Raw genomic sequence first — 13,300 nt, forward strand, 5'->3', positions numbered from 1 at the left:
TCAACCTTCAATGCTTCCTACGTAAACGGTTCAGGCTCTTTCTTTGGCAAATGAATGCAGCACCTCTGCTTGGTGAAGGGCAACAGGCAATGTCGTGTTTGAATCCACTGTTCTTAATGAAGTCACTAAGCGTCTCCATCCCCCGGGACCAAGAGCCTTCCACTACGGCACAGTGTGTCATCACCCAGGAGAAGGGCTACCTCCTCCTCCTGCCTGAATGCCACTCACAGCTTCTGAACTTAGTGAACTTGAGGTATTACTGAGGACGGTGCTGACTAACACACAGCGTAGCAGACTTGCTCGGCACAGGTTTTGTTCTAGTCACCCTTTGCCTTGGTTATTCTGTGCCACGTTCCTCCCTCCCAAATTCATCCTGTCCTGCTTCCCCCAGGGTAGGAGACTGACTCCTATGGACAGCAACCTTAGCTCCTTGGTCCTGTGGCTTCCGGTGCGGTTTGTCCAGTGGGAGGCACAGCAGATCAAAGGGTGGGAGGAGGGAGAAGTTGAGATAGTTCTCCTCTGCCCCCTCCCTCTTGGGTGCTGCAGCAGTTCAGTGGCTGCATGGCTGGAACCTTGCTTGACTGTGGGGGCAGCCTCTCCTCTGGGAGCTCCCCTTTTATGTGAGCCTTCCTACCTCTGGGAGCCCCTCTTCTCTGGGTGCCCCTCCTGTGAGACCCTTCAGTGGGAGTCCCTATTCCAGCTCTCATCAGACTCTAGAAACCCCAGTACCTTCCCGTGGTCCTTCAGCATTGGAGAGATAACTGCTTCTGCCATTGCCAGCCCCTACGAAAACTCCCTTGTTAATCAACTTCTCTTCAAAATTCTAGTGAATATTTCTTCCATTTCCTGCTGGGATAGCTTCTAAACTAACTGCCATCTGAATTCATTTTTCACTTTTCAATCACTCACACAGGAGTCCTGTAGCTATAACTTGTGTTCCTCAAAGAACTTCACTTTAAGAGAACACGGAAGCTGCAGGTTACTTTAAAGCATTTTTTCCTATCCAAGCCTGCATGACCTCTAGATGTCTTTGAAATACTCCAGACTAATGATCTGGGTGCCTCAGTAAAACAAAGGGGCTGCACACAATAGTCTCTAAGACCCTCCTTCTCTTCCAATCTCTAGCTTCTCACCATGCTATAGTGATCAGATTGTAGCCCAGGGAAGGAAGGACCTGCTCAGAGGGAGGGTGGTAGGAGGTACTGAGCGTGCGTGGTGTATTTGAGGTACACTGGTACTCAGGGTGACTGTGAGGCAGCCTGTTCCATTTTCAAAGTTACTCACCTATTGTTCATTTGACAGTGTTTACTCTGCCGAGCCGTTTATGGGCTGGGCTACAGAGTTGGGAAGTAAACTGAGTAATTATCTCTACCACCAACTGGTCAACTTCTAGGGGCTAAGAGAGGCAGCCAGACCACGGGTTCTCACATTTGGGCATGTACTAGAACCAGTGGAAGACTTGCTGTCCCCAGAGTTCCTTATCCAGTTGTGCTGGGTGGGGGCCCAAGAAGGTGCATTTCTAATCAACCTCTTGGGTTATGCTGATGCTGCTGGTCCCTGAGGGCCACACTTTGAGAACCGCTGATGTAATCAATTACCTAGGAAGCAGCATGTTAAAATATCATAAAGATTATGTGCATAACAGTGGGGTAGTTGTGAGATGGGAGCAATTGCTTTAGAGTGGGTGAGGGAGGGTGAGTCCCAGTAAGCTTTATTAGAGGCTGTGCTAGACTCTAAAGGGTGAACAGGAACCGGCAGACCACAGGAGAGGGAACACATGTCAGAGCAGGCACAGAGGGAGGACAGGCAAGGCACGCAAGGACGTCTGTGGACCACAGGCCACTAACGGAGGCCAGCAGTGGGGAAGGGTGGGGCCGGATTGCAGTGGTTGTTTCTGTCATCTCTTCCTGGCCCACCTTCTACCCAAAGATTGTTGCAGCGCTCGCCTTCTCGTACTTTCTGCCCAGGGATCCTCTGACATGGTTCCCAGGGAAGCCATGGGCACCCACCTGGCTCTCTGCATGCACAGCCTAGCGTGGGAAGGATTTAACGGCTCACAAAGCACCCCTCAGCCAATAGAGGACAGGAGGTGGTAGATAAGTTCCCTCCCCCCAGACCCCCTCACCACCTTCAGTTCCTCTTAGGAGCAATTCACATGGCTCCCTCAAGAACATGCATTTCTACTGGCTGCTCGGCCCACCTTTCCCTCCTGCTCCCTGGGACGCCTTCCCAAATGATCCACACACCAAGCCCTTGTCTCAGGCTCTGCTTCAGGGGGAGCCCAGGCTCAGACAGGCTGCTAATGTCCTACTGAGGAGCTTGAACTTTGTTCTCTAGACAAAGTCAATCAGAATGTTTCCAAGGTGAAAACACTAACGGCAAGAGCAATACTCTGATGAGTGAACAGTCACCAAGGGGCACCAGCCATGGGGTGCCATCACGGGCCTTGCGGGGGCAACCACTCTGTCTGAGCTGAACCCACTGCTGAGGCGCCCCTCCTGCTCCAAGGCAATGGAGAAAAAGGAATGTCGTGATTAGGCAAAGCTCTATGGCAGGCCAGTGGGTTCATATGGTGGAAACAATGAAGTAAAAAGGATCACCCTGGATGTAAAGAAAATAATGATTTAAAAACAAAACAACAACAACATGGTGGGGTGGGGAAAGATCATTTCTCCCTGAAATCATTTTTCTGTAAATGAGGACATCCCAACTGGACTCAAAGCCCTTCAGTCCAGAAAAGAAAAGGTCAAGTCCCTGGTTTTACAGTAAGGCAAGCACAAACCTGAGAGGCTTCCTTGCTGCCATAGGAAAGCAAGGGGATTCTGGGCAGCTTAAGAAAGAAGAGGTGGGCAGGGTGGGGTGGAGGGGCGTGGAAAATGGGGGAGCGCAGCTGAGGGGTACATGAGTGGGAGGGGGGCAATGCCAGGGAGGAAACAGCCAACCCATTTCCAGGGGAAGTCATTGCATTCTTTATTTGGTGATTTTGGTCCTATGCTCTAATTATCTTCTTCCACCTTTAGTAAAAGGCTGCCAGACACAGACTCTTTGTTAACGATCCAAGGGAGAAATGAAAGAAGGGAGCTATCAGGATGGGGAAGGGGGCCAGTGAGAAGGGAGGAGAAAAACAGCTTGGGTCCAGAGGTTTGGAACTGCACGCTCTCTCTGTGTATGTGTGAGCAGGGAAGATGTTTTACTCAGGGTTTGCTTCACCATATGTGAACTTAAGACATAATGCATTATTTCTTCTTACTTAATTTTGGAATAGGATACTGTATTTATCCTGGTTCAAAATTCAAAGGGTATGAAATAGTAGCACGGGAGAGTCTCCTTCTCACACTTACCACGCAGACACCCCCTTCCCCTCCCACAGGTAACCAATGATACTAGCTCTTGCATTCTTCAATGGATCATTTATGGTTTTGCCAAAAAAAAATAAAATATGTAAAATCTTTTTATCCCCCCTGGTTTACACAAATGAAACCATACTACACACACTATATTGCAAGTTGCTTTTGCATATGATAACTCCAGTCCTCTTTCCATATCAGCCCACATGAGTTTCCTCATTCTTTTCTGTAGTCACATGCTATTCCTTTATCTGGAGGTTCCATCATTCACCTAAGCAGTCCCCAACTGATGGGCATTTAGGTTGTTTTCTAACTTTTGCTATTATAAATACCAGTGAAATGAATAAATGGGTAAGATATAATATATTATTAAATGTGCTTTTATTATATCAAGGGTGAAGATGGTTTTTCTCCAGCAAAGCAGAAATGCAATTTAATACGGCAAATCAGATTTAGTTAATAAACATGTGCTGTTGACAACATCGCTGTCACGTGTTTTGATTTAGTCGAGTATCCTTTACATGACAAAATGTAGTTATTATAGCTAGTAACAGCAGAGTATTTTCAAAAACAGAGCATGTAACTATGGAGTGGTGTTTAGCACCAGTTGACTTAGGATGGTCAGTAGAAGGCTGTTTGGTTAAAGCAGTAAGGGCAACCAGAACAGAATGTGGCTCAGCCATTCCATAGGTTTAAGAAGCTCTGAACATGTGAGTAAAAAAGCCTGAGTTTGATTTCTCACCCTGCCACTGTGACATTTTCAATAAAGTGAGGATAATGATTCCTGCCCTATGTACCTTGCAAAGCTGTTCTGAGCACAAAATGGGAAATTATTCCACATAGGTGAAACGTGTTTGTGAACTACAAATGTCTGAGCCAATGTTAAATCCTGTTATTCTTATATTGCTTTCAGTGCTATTTTGGGAGGTCAGTAGATAATCCATCTACGGAATAAATTCTGAAATAAATTTCATAAAAGAAAATACACTGGGGATGACCATTTGAACTAAATGCATCACAGGGTGGCCCTTATATGTCCTCGTGTTTTTAAAACCAATTATATAAAGAATCAGAAAGGAAAACAGATTGCTATTGGCTAACTACCACAACTTTTTTTTTTTTGCATCTTCCCCATCTCTCCACCTCATCTGCAGTTATTAAAATCAAGTTCACTGCTAACCACCTTGACAGAAAACCACTCAAATCCAATGGGGTAGGTAATAACTTTTTTTTGCCAATTAACACTGTTAATACTCTCAGATTTACAGGTAATATAGTCTCTCTGGATTCATCTGAAAACGATCAATAAAATAAATGGGCAAACAGAGTTTAAGTACTCTGGAAAATGAAATGCTGGGCTGTCTAGATTTGAGAAATACTCGGAAATCTACCCATATCCCTCATTAAATCCTTCAAGGTGCGCCATTACCGAAGCAGACAGGTACCCCAGGCACTTCTCAGTTTATCCATTCAAGTTCCTGTCACCTCTTTTCTAGTCACTGCCTCCATGGCAACAGTCCACTGACCTGCCCTTAAGGGAAATAGAATTTCTGGCAAGACTGAGACTTTTAATAATTCCACCTGTCAATATAGACCAGATAGAAATGGAGGTATGTGTATCAACTTACTTAACAAACCACTAATAAAATGAGTGACCCTCAGCAAGTGAACAGACCCAGTGTGCAGTGCGTCCCCCAGGAAAGCCAAACATGGCATCATTAGTGTCCCAGAAATCCACACCACCGACACCTGTCCATCAAACCCTTCACTGAGTTTGGACGTCTTCCTTCAACATTTTCTTTACCTTTTCCTAAAAAGGTAAAAGTGCACCCGATGGCTCATTCAAAGGGATTATTACTTTTATTATTAATTTCCTCCAAACTTAATTTTAATAAATAAATACAAAATAATCGATAGTAAAGGACATGTTTTGTCACACAAATTTCCTTATGGGAATATCATCTTAGAGATATAGGCTTCTATTGACCAAACTTCCCTCTAGGCGGAGAACAGGGATCTAGAAATAACACTTTCAATACTCAGGATCTAAACTCTCCTCCCAAATACACAAGAGACACACTTCCTACTCATGTCTTTTCCTGCAGATGTTCTAGTGCGGATAGCCTGCAGTTGGAACAGATTGCTTTTTGGTGGCATTACTCTCTGATTCAGAAATATAAACACTGCTTCAGAGATTTATTTTACAATTCATCTTCTGATTTGTCATGGCCAGGAAGGTCAGCTTCCAGATTTTCTATTCTAAATTACTTTTGAACACATTTTGCAAACAGACCGAGGAATGGCTCTCGCTTGGACCCGAACAAACTCTGAGAGTTGGGATTCAAGTGCTCTCTCTTTTGTTATAAGGTAAACAATCAGAAACCCTCACCATTTCCCAAATCAATTATTTGTAAAAGAATAAACAGGTGCTTTGGAGACACTGGAGTTATAAAAAGAAAAATGGCAAATGATTTTTTCATGGGCCAGCTGCTCAGCTGATGTGATTCTGGGGAAGGTTCTCCTAGGCTCTAAAACTCAATTAGCAAATCAATTAAAATCATCTCCCTGTGTGCCAACAGGACTGCTGTCCCCCTCTGCCCCTCCCCATTTCAGTGCTTTCTGGTGTGTCCCCATTGCCAAAGCCAAAGCCCAATCACGTCCACCTGAGGTTCCTTTGCTTTCCGCTAAGACTGGACAATGGGGAGAGGTGGAGCCACCGTTACGGTTTAATTAAGGATTAGCAACCACCAGAAGGAGCAGTGGTTGAGGTTCTGCCCCGCTTATTTATATCTGTCCTGTCCCAGTCCCAGCTTGCCTTAGAAGCTGTGCTGAGCACAGACATGGTGAGGTCTGAGTGGCGTGGCTGGCTGTCACTTTCTTTCAGTGGGAAACCGATAGGACCAGGCAAAGCAGATGGTTCCTTAAGGGGCACATCCAAAAAATCTGCTGGCAAACTGTGGTGGCGTCTTTCAAATAAACAGCAATTTACTGGAGAGGAAAATCAGAGCTCCCTCGCCTTGTCCTGCCACGACCCCTCCAGCTTCAACGCTCACTTCAGGTAGGGGCTTTTAATCCTCGGCAAGGCATAATCACTCTTTCAGGCAAAAGACAGTCTGTCTTTCCAAGTCTCCCACAGATAGCCATCATCACTGATAAGATGCCCATCTCTGTCAGTAAAATCTGTTATCTAGGTAAGACCGCCTTCAAGAGACGGCTGACCTGCAGATCACGCATGGTTGGTTACCTGGTCATCCGGTCCGAAGACAAACAAATACAAATAGCATGTGTCTGGCCAGCTGGCTGCAAATCGAGATGGAGCCAGAGACACCTCAAATGGCAATGAAAAACAAGTGACTGTTTTCATCATAAAACATGAATGGAGTTTTTTTTTTAATTTTCTTTCAAATTCCAAGTAAGCTCACAGATAATTATTTGTGGAAGTTTGGCTCTGACTGTATGAGTGGGCAAAGCAGTGAACCTCTCTGGGTCTCAGTGTCCTTGTCAGTAAAATGAGGGGATGAAATGGGAGGTTTCCGAGGTTCCTTTTAGCACTAAAATTCTAATTTCTTAGGGTGGGGCTGGATCTCCTCCACCATGCTGGCAAATCACCTATATAATTCATCACCTGGTTTTTCAGCATTAGAAACAGATTAGAAACAGAGACTCTTTATGCCACATAGGTAGCCTACCTTTTCCACTGTGGTGTGTTCTTCACTTGTGACGCTTGTTTTCCTTGATTCGTTTTTAGACCTGCTTAGCCTTCTGGATACTTTTTCTCTGAGTAAAGTGGCATATCCAATGTGTTCATAAATGGGGTTTGTTGTCATTTTGGAAATGTATTCGGAGGCTTTTGTTTCTATGTACAGTGTTATCAAGCCATCTGTGACCAGATCGTGAATCGATTCAAACCTCTTCTCGCCCACAAAGTGTTTTCCATCGTAGAAGAGCCTGTAGTTTAAGGTCTGGTTTCCGAACCTGCCACGAGAGAATGAGACATCACAACAGTGTCAGAAATAAGACCAGAGAATAACAATAACAGCCAACATTACTTTGAATACGTTACTGTACACCAGGCTAAAAGCACTTGACATGTTCCCCCTCCCCCCCAATAACTCCTCAGAGTTATCATAGAGACCCTCTGAGACAAGCACAATTTTTATCCCTGTTTTATAGCTCAGGAAACTGAGACCTGAAGAGCTGGGGTACTGGCTTGATGCTATACCCTTGGAAAGAGGCAGAAATGGGATTTAACCCTAGCTTGTCACCTGGCATCATTTGATCCCAGAGATCACTAAGGCACTGGGTGACCCACTTTATCATTCTCATTTGTACATGAGAGGGTAGCACCTGATTTACAAATAGATCCTCATATTTATAAACTTCCTTAATGGGAACTACTCACACCCCTTGCCACTCCCTAAACAGGGCAATTACCTCTATAAGGGAAGCTACCACCGCTGCTGACATTCAGTTCTTATTACAGCTTTGACCGCTGAGAAAGCACCTCACTCCTTCCACCGCAGCCAGTCCAGCTGAAGGGAAATGAGGGGAGCTGTGCGAAGCTCCTCGCTTGAGCCATCACTGCTAGTCTCCCTGAAATCTAACTTACAGCATCGGGTCCCTGTCGTACTTGGCCTTTCTCTTGTATCTCATAGATCCTGCTTGGTTCCCCACTGGGACTGCCAGCTCCACTGCGGGGGTGCTGGGAAGACAGGCAAATACTGTGTGAACCCAGAGCACTCAATAGCTTCTGAAATGCTTCCTCATGGTGATATCACATAAGATGTGTTCTAACTGTCCCCAGCTGCTGCTGGGAAAGAATCTTTCCACAGACACAGTATCGAGATGGTGCGTGGAACAAACCTTTGCGGGCTGGCCTGGAAAGTGTTTCCAGAGAGACCATTCCTTCTATGAAGAAAGGTCTTCCCAATTCCAAAAAGTTCACCACACGAACTTTTGGAAGACAATCTGATTCTGAAATGGGATACCTTCCCCCAAACCTTACAGGATTGTTGTGAGGGTCAAATGACATACAATACTTGAGCACTGTTAGAATAGTGCAACAAATGCAATACCTTTCGGGTGCTCTGATTTTCCACACTTGTTGTAAAAGGCAGAACTTGGCTCTGATGGCTCCCTGGCATGGGTTTTTTGTTTTTTTTGGTCACTGTCACCCGCTCAGAGAACTTCGTGGACAAACTGCACATCTGTCCAGACACACATACACGGTGAGGTGAAGACTCGACCAGGAACTGCTGAGGGGACCAAATGAGGCCGAGGCTTTTCTCCCTCAGACGGCTCGATGTTTCAGGCAGAAGTGGCTAGAGGAGCACTAACTTTCCAGATAATTCTTCAATTACTGTGTGTGTACAACCAGAGCCTCAGTGTCCATCCCAGTGCTAACATCTGGGGCCAGGAAATGTATAAGCCTCTGATATATTGCTGGTATTTTGTAAGCCAAGTGAAAATAAAGGGGCATTGATTTTCATCACAATTCAGTTTCTGTTTGGGATGATGAAAAAGTCCCAGACATGGATGGTGGAGATGCTTGCACAGCATTGAGAAAGTACCTAACACCACCAAATTGTACATTTAAACATGGCTAAAATGGTAAATTTCATGCTATGTATATTTTACAGCAACTGAAAATCGGCCAAGTCACTGGTAAGGCAGGAATGAATGAAATGAAGCTCACCTGAGAGCTAACGTGTAGCATCCCGGCTGACGCTGGCTTTCTCTAAGAATGTAGGCGCCCTCCACGCATCCGAGAAGCGCATCTGCCTGCTCCCGGGAGATGATCCCATGAAACCTGAGGACAGAGGAGACCATCACTGTTCTGAACAGACCACATACAAAGCATGGACCACAAAGAGCTGGCTAAAAAAGATGGCGGGGCCATCTTTTCCTAGAATCTAGGAACCTTCGCCCTCTCCCCCTCCCGCTGCACTTAGATGAAATGGGGAGTGACTGCTGTACATCTTAAAGATGGACTTGGGACCGGCGCTTAGCATGCACCCTGACAGACAAGCATTCAAGAAGCAAAACGAAATGAAGAATACACCGTCCACCTGGCTTTCTGCTATTGTCTTTGCTTGCAAGCTGAAAAATTAAGCTTGAAACCAAAAGCCTTTCTGTTAACCACGGGGAATAACAAAAAGCAATTACCAATTTCACTCTCTGCTCAAACCCAGAGAACTATGTATTATCCTGATTGCAAATGAACACTTATTGATTATCAACCTGCTTACTTCGGGTGTGGGTGTTAATTCTAGAGGCTCATTCCCTGGAAAGAACAGCCAGCTATTGTCAACATTCTTCTATTTCTTTAAATTTTGAGAGCAATAGCTTAGGGATATGTTTGAAAAATGTTCCTTCCTGGAAGAGGGAGGGGAGACAGGGATGTTGAGTAGACACCATGTCCCTTCCCTCCTCCCTTGCCCCCCCCAGCATGCCACCACCCAGGAATGCAAAGGTTAAGTTAGAGGACAAATGTAGCTGGATAACATTTTTGAAAAAAATGCCTATCACGATATTTATTTCCTAATTCCCTTCCAGCCTTAACAGGGAGACCTCATAATCTTAGAAGCTTCAGTCCTAGGGGAGCAGGGCCAGAGGCTGTGACTTTGCGTTCCAAAATCGACTCTCAAAAGTCTGAGGCAGTGGGAGCTTGGGAGAGAGGCATTTTCTAACTTCCCATTTTTGGGTGTTAAATTTAAAAATATTGGAGCAGAACTTTTCTGAAGTGAGGATGAATGTACTGTGACATAAGAGCAACCCTCCTGTCCCAAAGGTGACCAGTGTCCCCAGTTCTCTCAGGAGAGATTTGGAGGGATTTTGGTAGAATCCAGATTCAGTGGGTCCAAGTGGGTCCTGCAGAGCACCCTTGGAATTGGCACATGTGGGTCAGTTTATGGGGGTCCGGTCCTGAAGCTGAGCAGAGATATTTGGGGCTTTGTCAATGTTGCAATTGGACCCTACAAGCCTTCTGGAGAAGTCTCCTATACGGCCTGAGCTTGGGGCAGGGAGGGCTAGACAGATGGCCTGGTCAAAGTGACCTGATATGGGGCCAGTGGGGGAGAGGGAGAGAAGGAAGAAAGAGTGGGAGAGGGAGAGAAAGAAAGGGAAGGAGAGAGGGCGGGAGGGAGAGGGAGAGAGAGAGAGACAGATAGGAAGAGAGGGGAAGAAAGAGTGAGGGGGAGAGAGGAGGGTCATCAGGCATCAGACAGTTTCCCACACAGGTGTTAAAAATGACAAAAGCTGATGCCACAAGAGGTTTGAGGCTGGGGGGATCCAGGACACGACCTGATTGTGGGCCAACTCAGGGCAGGGGGTGACCACAGTGGGATGAGGCACACACAGAAGAGGGACCTGATACCCCTGCCTAGGTCACTCTGGAGGGAACAGGAGTATCCCAAGAGGCAGTTAACCTGAAAGCAGTAAAATTTAACTCCCTTGAATTGACACGTTTATGTGAAGGGAAGCAGCCGATGGAGAGTGTGGGGAATCAAATTAAATTTCACTGTTTTGAAAAAAGAGAATTACAATTTTGTGAATCTAAAGACCCAGTCTGTGGCTCATCATCCCCTTTATGCATGGATTTTAAAATATCCATGACGTGTACATCTTATGAGCCCAACTTTGTGAAAAGAAAGCATGCCTGAAGGAAGGGATAAAAAGAAAAAGTTAACCACGTTCTCTCATGGTGGAGTAATAGGTGATTTTCACCTCCTATACTCCTCTATCTCCTAATTTTCCCAAATTACAGCTATTTATTTATTAATGTTTTAGAACATAAATAATATCTATGCACAGTGTGAAAGAGCCACAAGTTAAAGACACACAAGAAATAAAAATGTAAACAGTACAGAAGTAAAAATTCTCTTTCCTGTCAACAGTTTTCTGTGATTCCTCCCAGGAAAAAATATACCTACATATTTCCTGAATAGAGAATGTATTACTTTTTGAATGAACAAAAAACATTTCACTTTGAAAAAAGAAAGGGAAACCCAGAATCTGAAGTTTTGAAGCAAACTTCCCTCTAATAGAGCAATGTTCCTTTTCTGTGGTTACAAAAGTGTTTCCTGGGTCTCCTCTCACTATGGGGTTTACGTGGTTTGGGGGTCAAAGGATGAGAAGGAGAAGGTTACTCAACAAAACTTTTACGCAAAAAAGAAACTGCCCAAGAAATGGAGTTCTTTTGGGAAATTCACGTACAACTGTGTTCCATTTGAGAAGTATATGATAGGTTTTCATTTTCTCTTGTTTTATTAATTGTACTCTCTGTGAGTAAAATCCAAATCAGCATATTGAAGGAAAAAAAGGCTGCAACTAACTAGGTTAGACGTTAGGGACAAGGGGATGTCTGAGAGGGGAAGCCAGTGTTCACAGACAGCTATTCCAGAGGCGCTGGCTGGACTCCCAAGGTCGAGAAGGAAGGTTCAGAAATGCAGCCGTGGCAATTAGGAAGTGGTGGTGGGGGCTGGGACAAATAAGAGGGTCATTAATCATGAAGATGAGGCTCTGATGGGTAAGGGAATAGAGGTGGAAGGTTTTGGATTGGTCGGGGTACCTTGGGAGGTGGAATTGAAAGAGACTTTGCCTCCTAAGGCCTCCAGGTTGGACGTGGGAAGAAAAGGGATTTGATATCTGCGGCCGGCCACTCAGATTGTCTTGCCTGCCCTGTGTAAGCTGTTCTCTAGACCACAGCCTCAAAGACTGTGAATAACAATGAATGTTTGCTTTGCTGTAGGTTTCTGAGAAAGTCAAGCAAACCAAGAGTAAAAATAAGAGGAAAATGGAGAGGAGGGAAATAAGAGTTACGGTATGAAGGCAATTTAGCTAATATAGCCAAGTCAAGAGAAATGATCCTTTTGATTTTCTGAGGTTGCAGAGACGTAGGGATGACTTTCCTGAGTATTGCATTTACTGAGGTACGTGAAGGGAAAGAGTTCAGCTACAGTTTACGAACGTTGACATACTACATGTTTACCTAGTCCTGAGACAGAAAGTGAAATAAAATACTAACAGAGCCTCAATTATGGAAAATACTGCCTTAAGTTTCAAATAGTTGCCAGGCTCTCAGTGCTTGCTTTTGTGGGGAGAAATGCAGCAGGAGATCCCTTCCTTCCCATATTAACAGAATCAAACACCTGAGTCTTATAAAGAAGCTCAATACAATTGCATTTATCATTATTATTAAACCCTTGCACAATGGACATTGATGACGACTCTCTATTAGAACATTTTTAATATTTATATTTAAATGACATATGAAGTGACTACTTATTATGTTATTAAAACAAAGAATAGCATCATACATACTCTCTTCCATAATATTTTGGTCTGTTTTCCACCTGTATTAAAAAAAAGAAAAATATTAATAATGCATTTGAATTCAAATCAGTCAGATAAAAATACTACTCAAATAAAGAGAGCTAGAGTCCTGGTAGTAATTTTATTACAGTTTTTATTCCACAAATCAGAGATCCATGAAACTACATTAACCAACACATTCCACTATCTGAGGTAGGAATGATCTAGAAATGCCATATTTGTCTAATCATTAGGCTCATTCCCCATCCCAAACCAATCACCCAATCAAAGAATTTTCAAAGGAAACAAAGTGATGCTTATTTTAATATTAAGGAATTTATAAAGACATTACAAGGCTTCGTCCTGAAGGAAACAATTAGTATTTTTAGCATGAATAAAACATATGCATTTGTTTCAATCTTTGTCTAATTATTTCATCATGTGTTTACAATAAAAACAAGGAGTACACCTGGATTTTAAAAAATAACTTTACTTTGGTCTCTTTCCAGATAAAATCAATATTCTACCATTCTTGTTTTTTTGACAAATGGCTAATGAGCTGACATTTACTTGACACCAGAGGCACAGGATATAGAAGACAAGATTTACGACTCGACTAAAAATCACAAGCATTCCAGAAA

The 13,300-nt window shown here is 44.1% G+C and overlaps 1 protein-coding gene across 2 annotated transcripts in view; it reads right to left on the reverse strand.

The window, feature by feature from the left end:
* The window catches only part of CHN2 (chimerin 2), a 265,760-nt gene that overhangs the window by 86,984 nt on the left and 165,476 nt on the right, over positions 1 to 13,300 (reverse strand). For both annotated transcript variants that reach the window (XM_081079749.1, XM_081079748.1), the window contains exons 4-6: positions 12,669 to 12,700; positions 9,043 to 9,156; positions 7,037 to 7,322 (exon numbers count right to left, since the gene is read on the reverse strand). In XM_081079749.1, the coding sequence (XP_080935875.1) occupies positions 7,037 to 7,322; positions 9,043 to 9,156; positions 12,669 to 12,700 (432 nt within the window). The remainder of the gene's footprint in view (positions 1 to 7,036; positions 7,323 to 9,042; positions 9,157 to 12,668; positions 12,701 to 13,300) is intronic.

Source organism: Rhinolophus hipposideros, assembly GCF_964194185.1.
Source record: "Rhinolophus hipposideros genome assembly, chromosome: 18".
NCBI lineage: Eukaryota > Metazoa > Chordata > Mammalia > Chiroptera > Rhinolophidae > Rhinolophus > Rhinolophus hipposideros.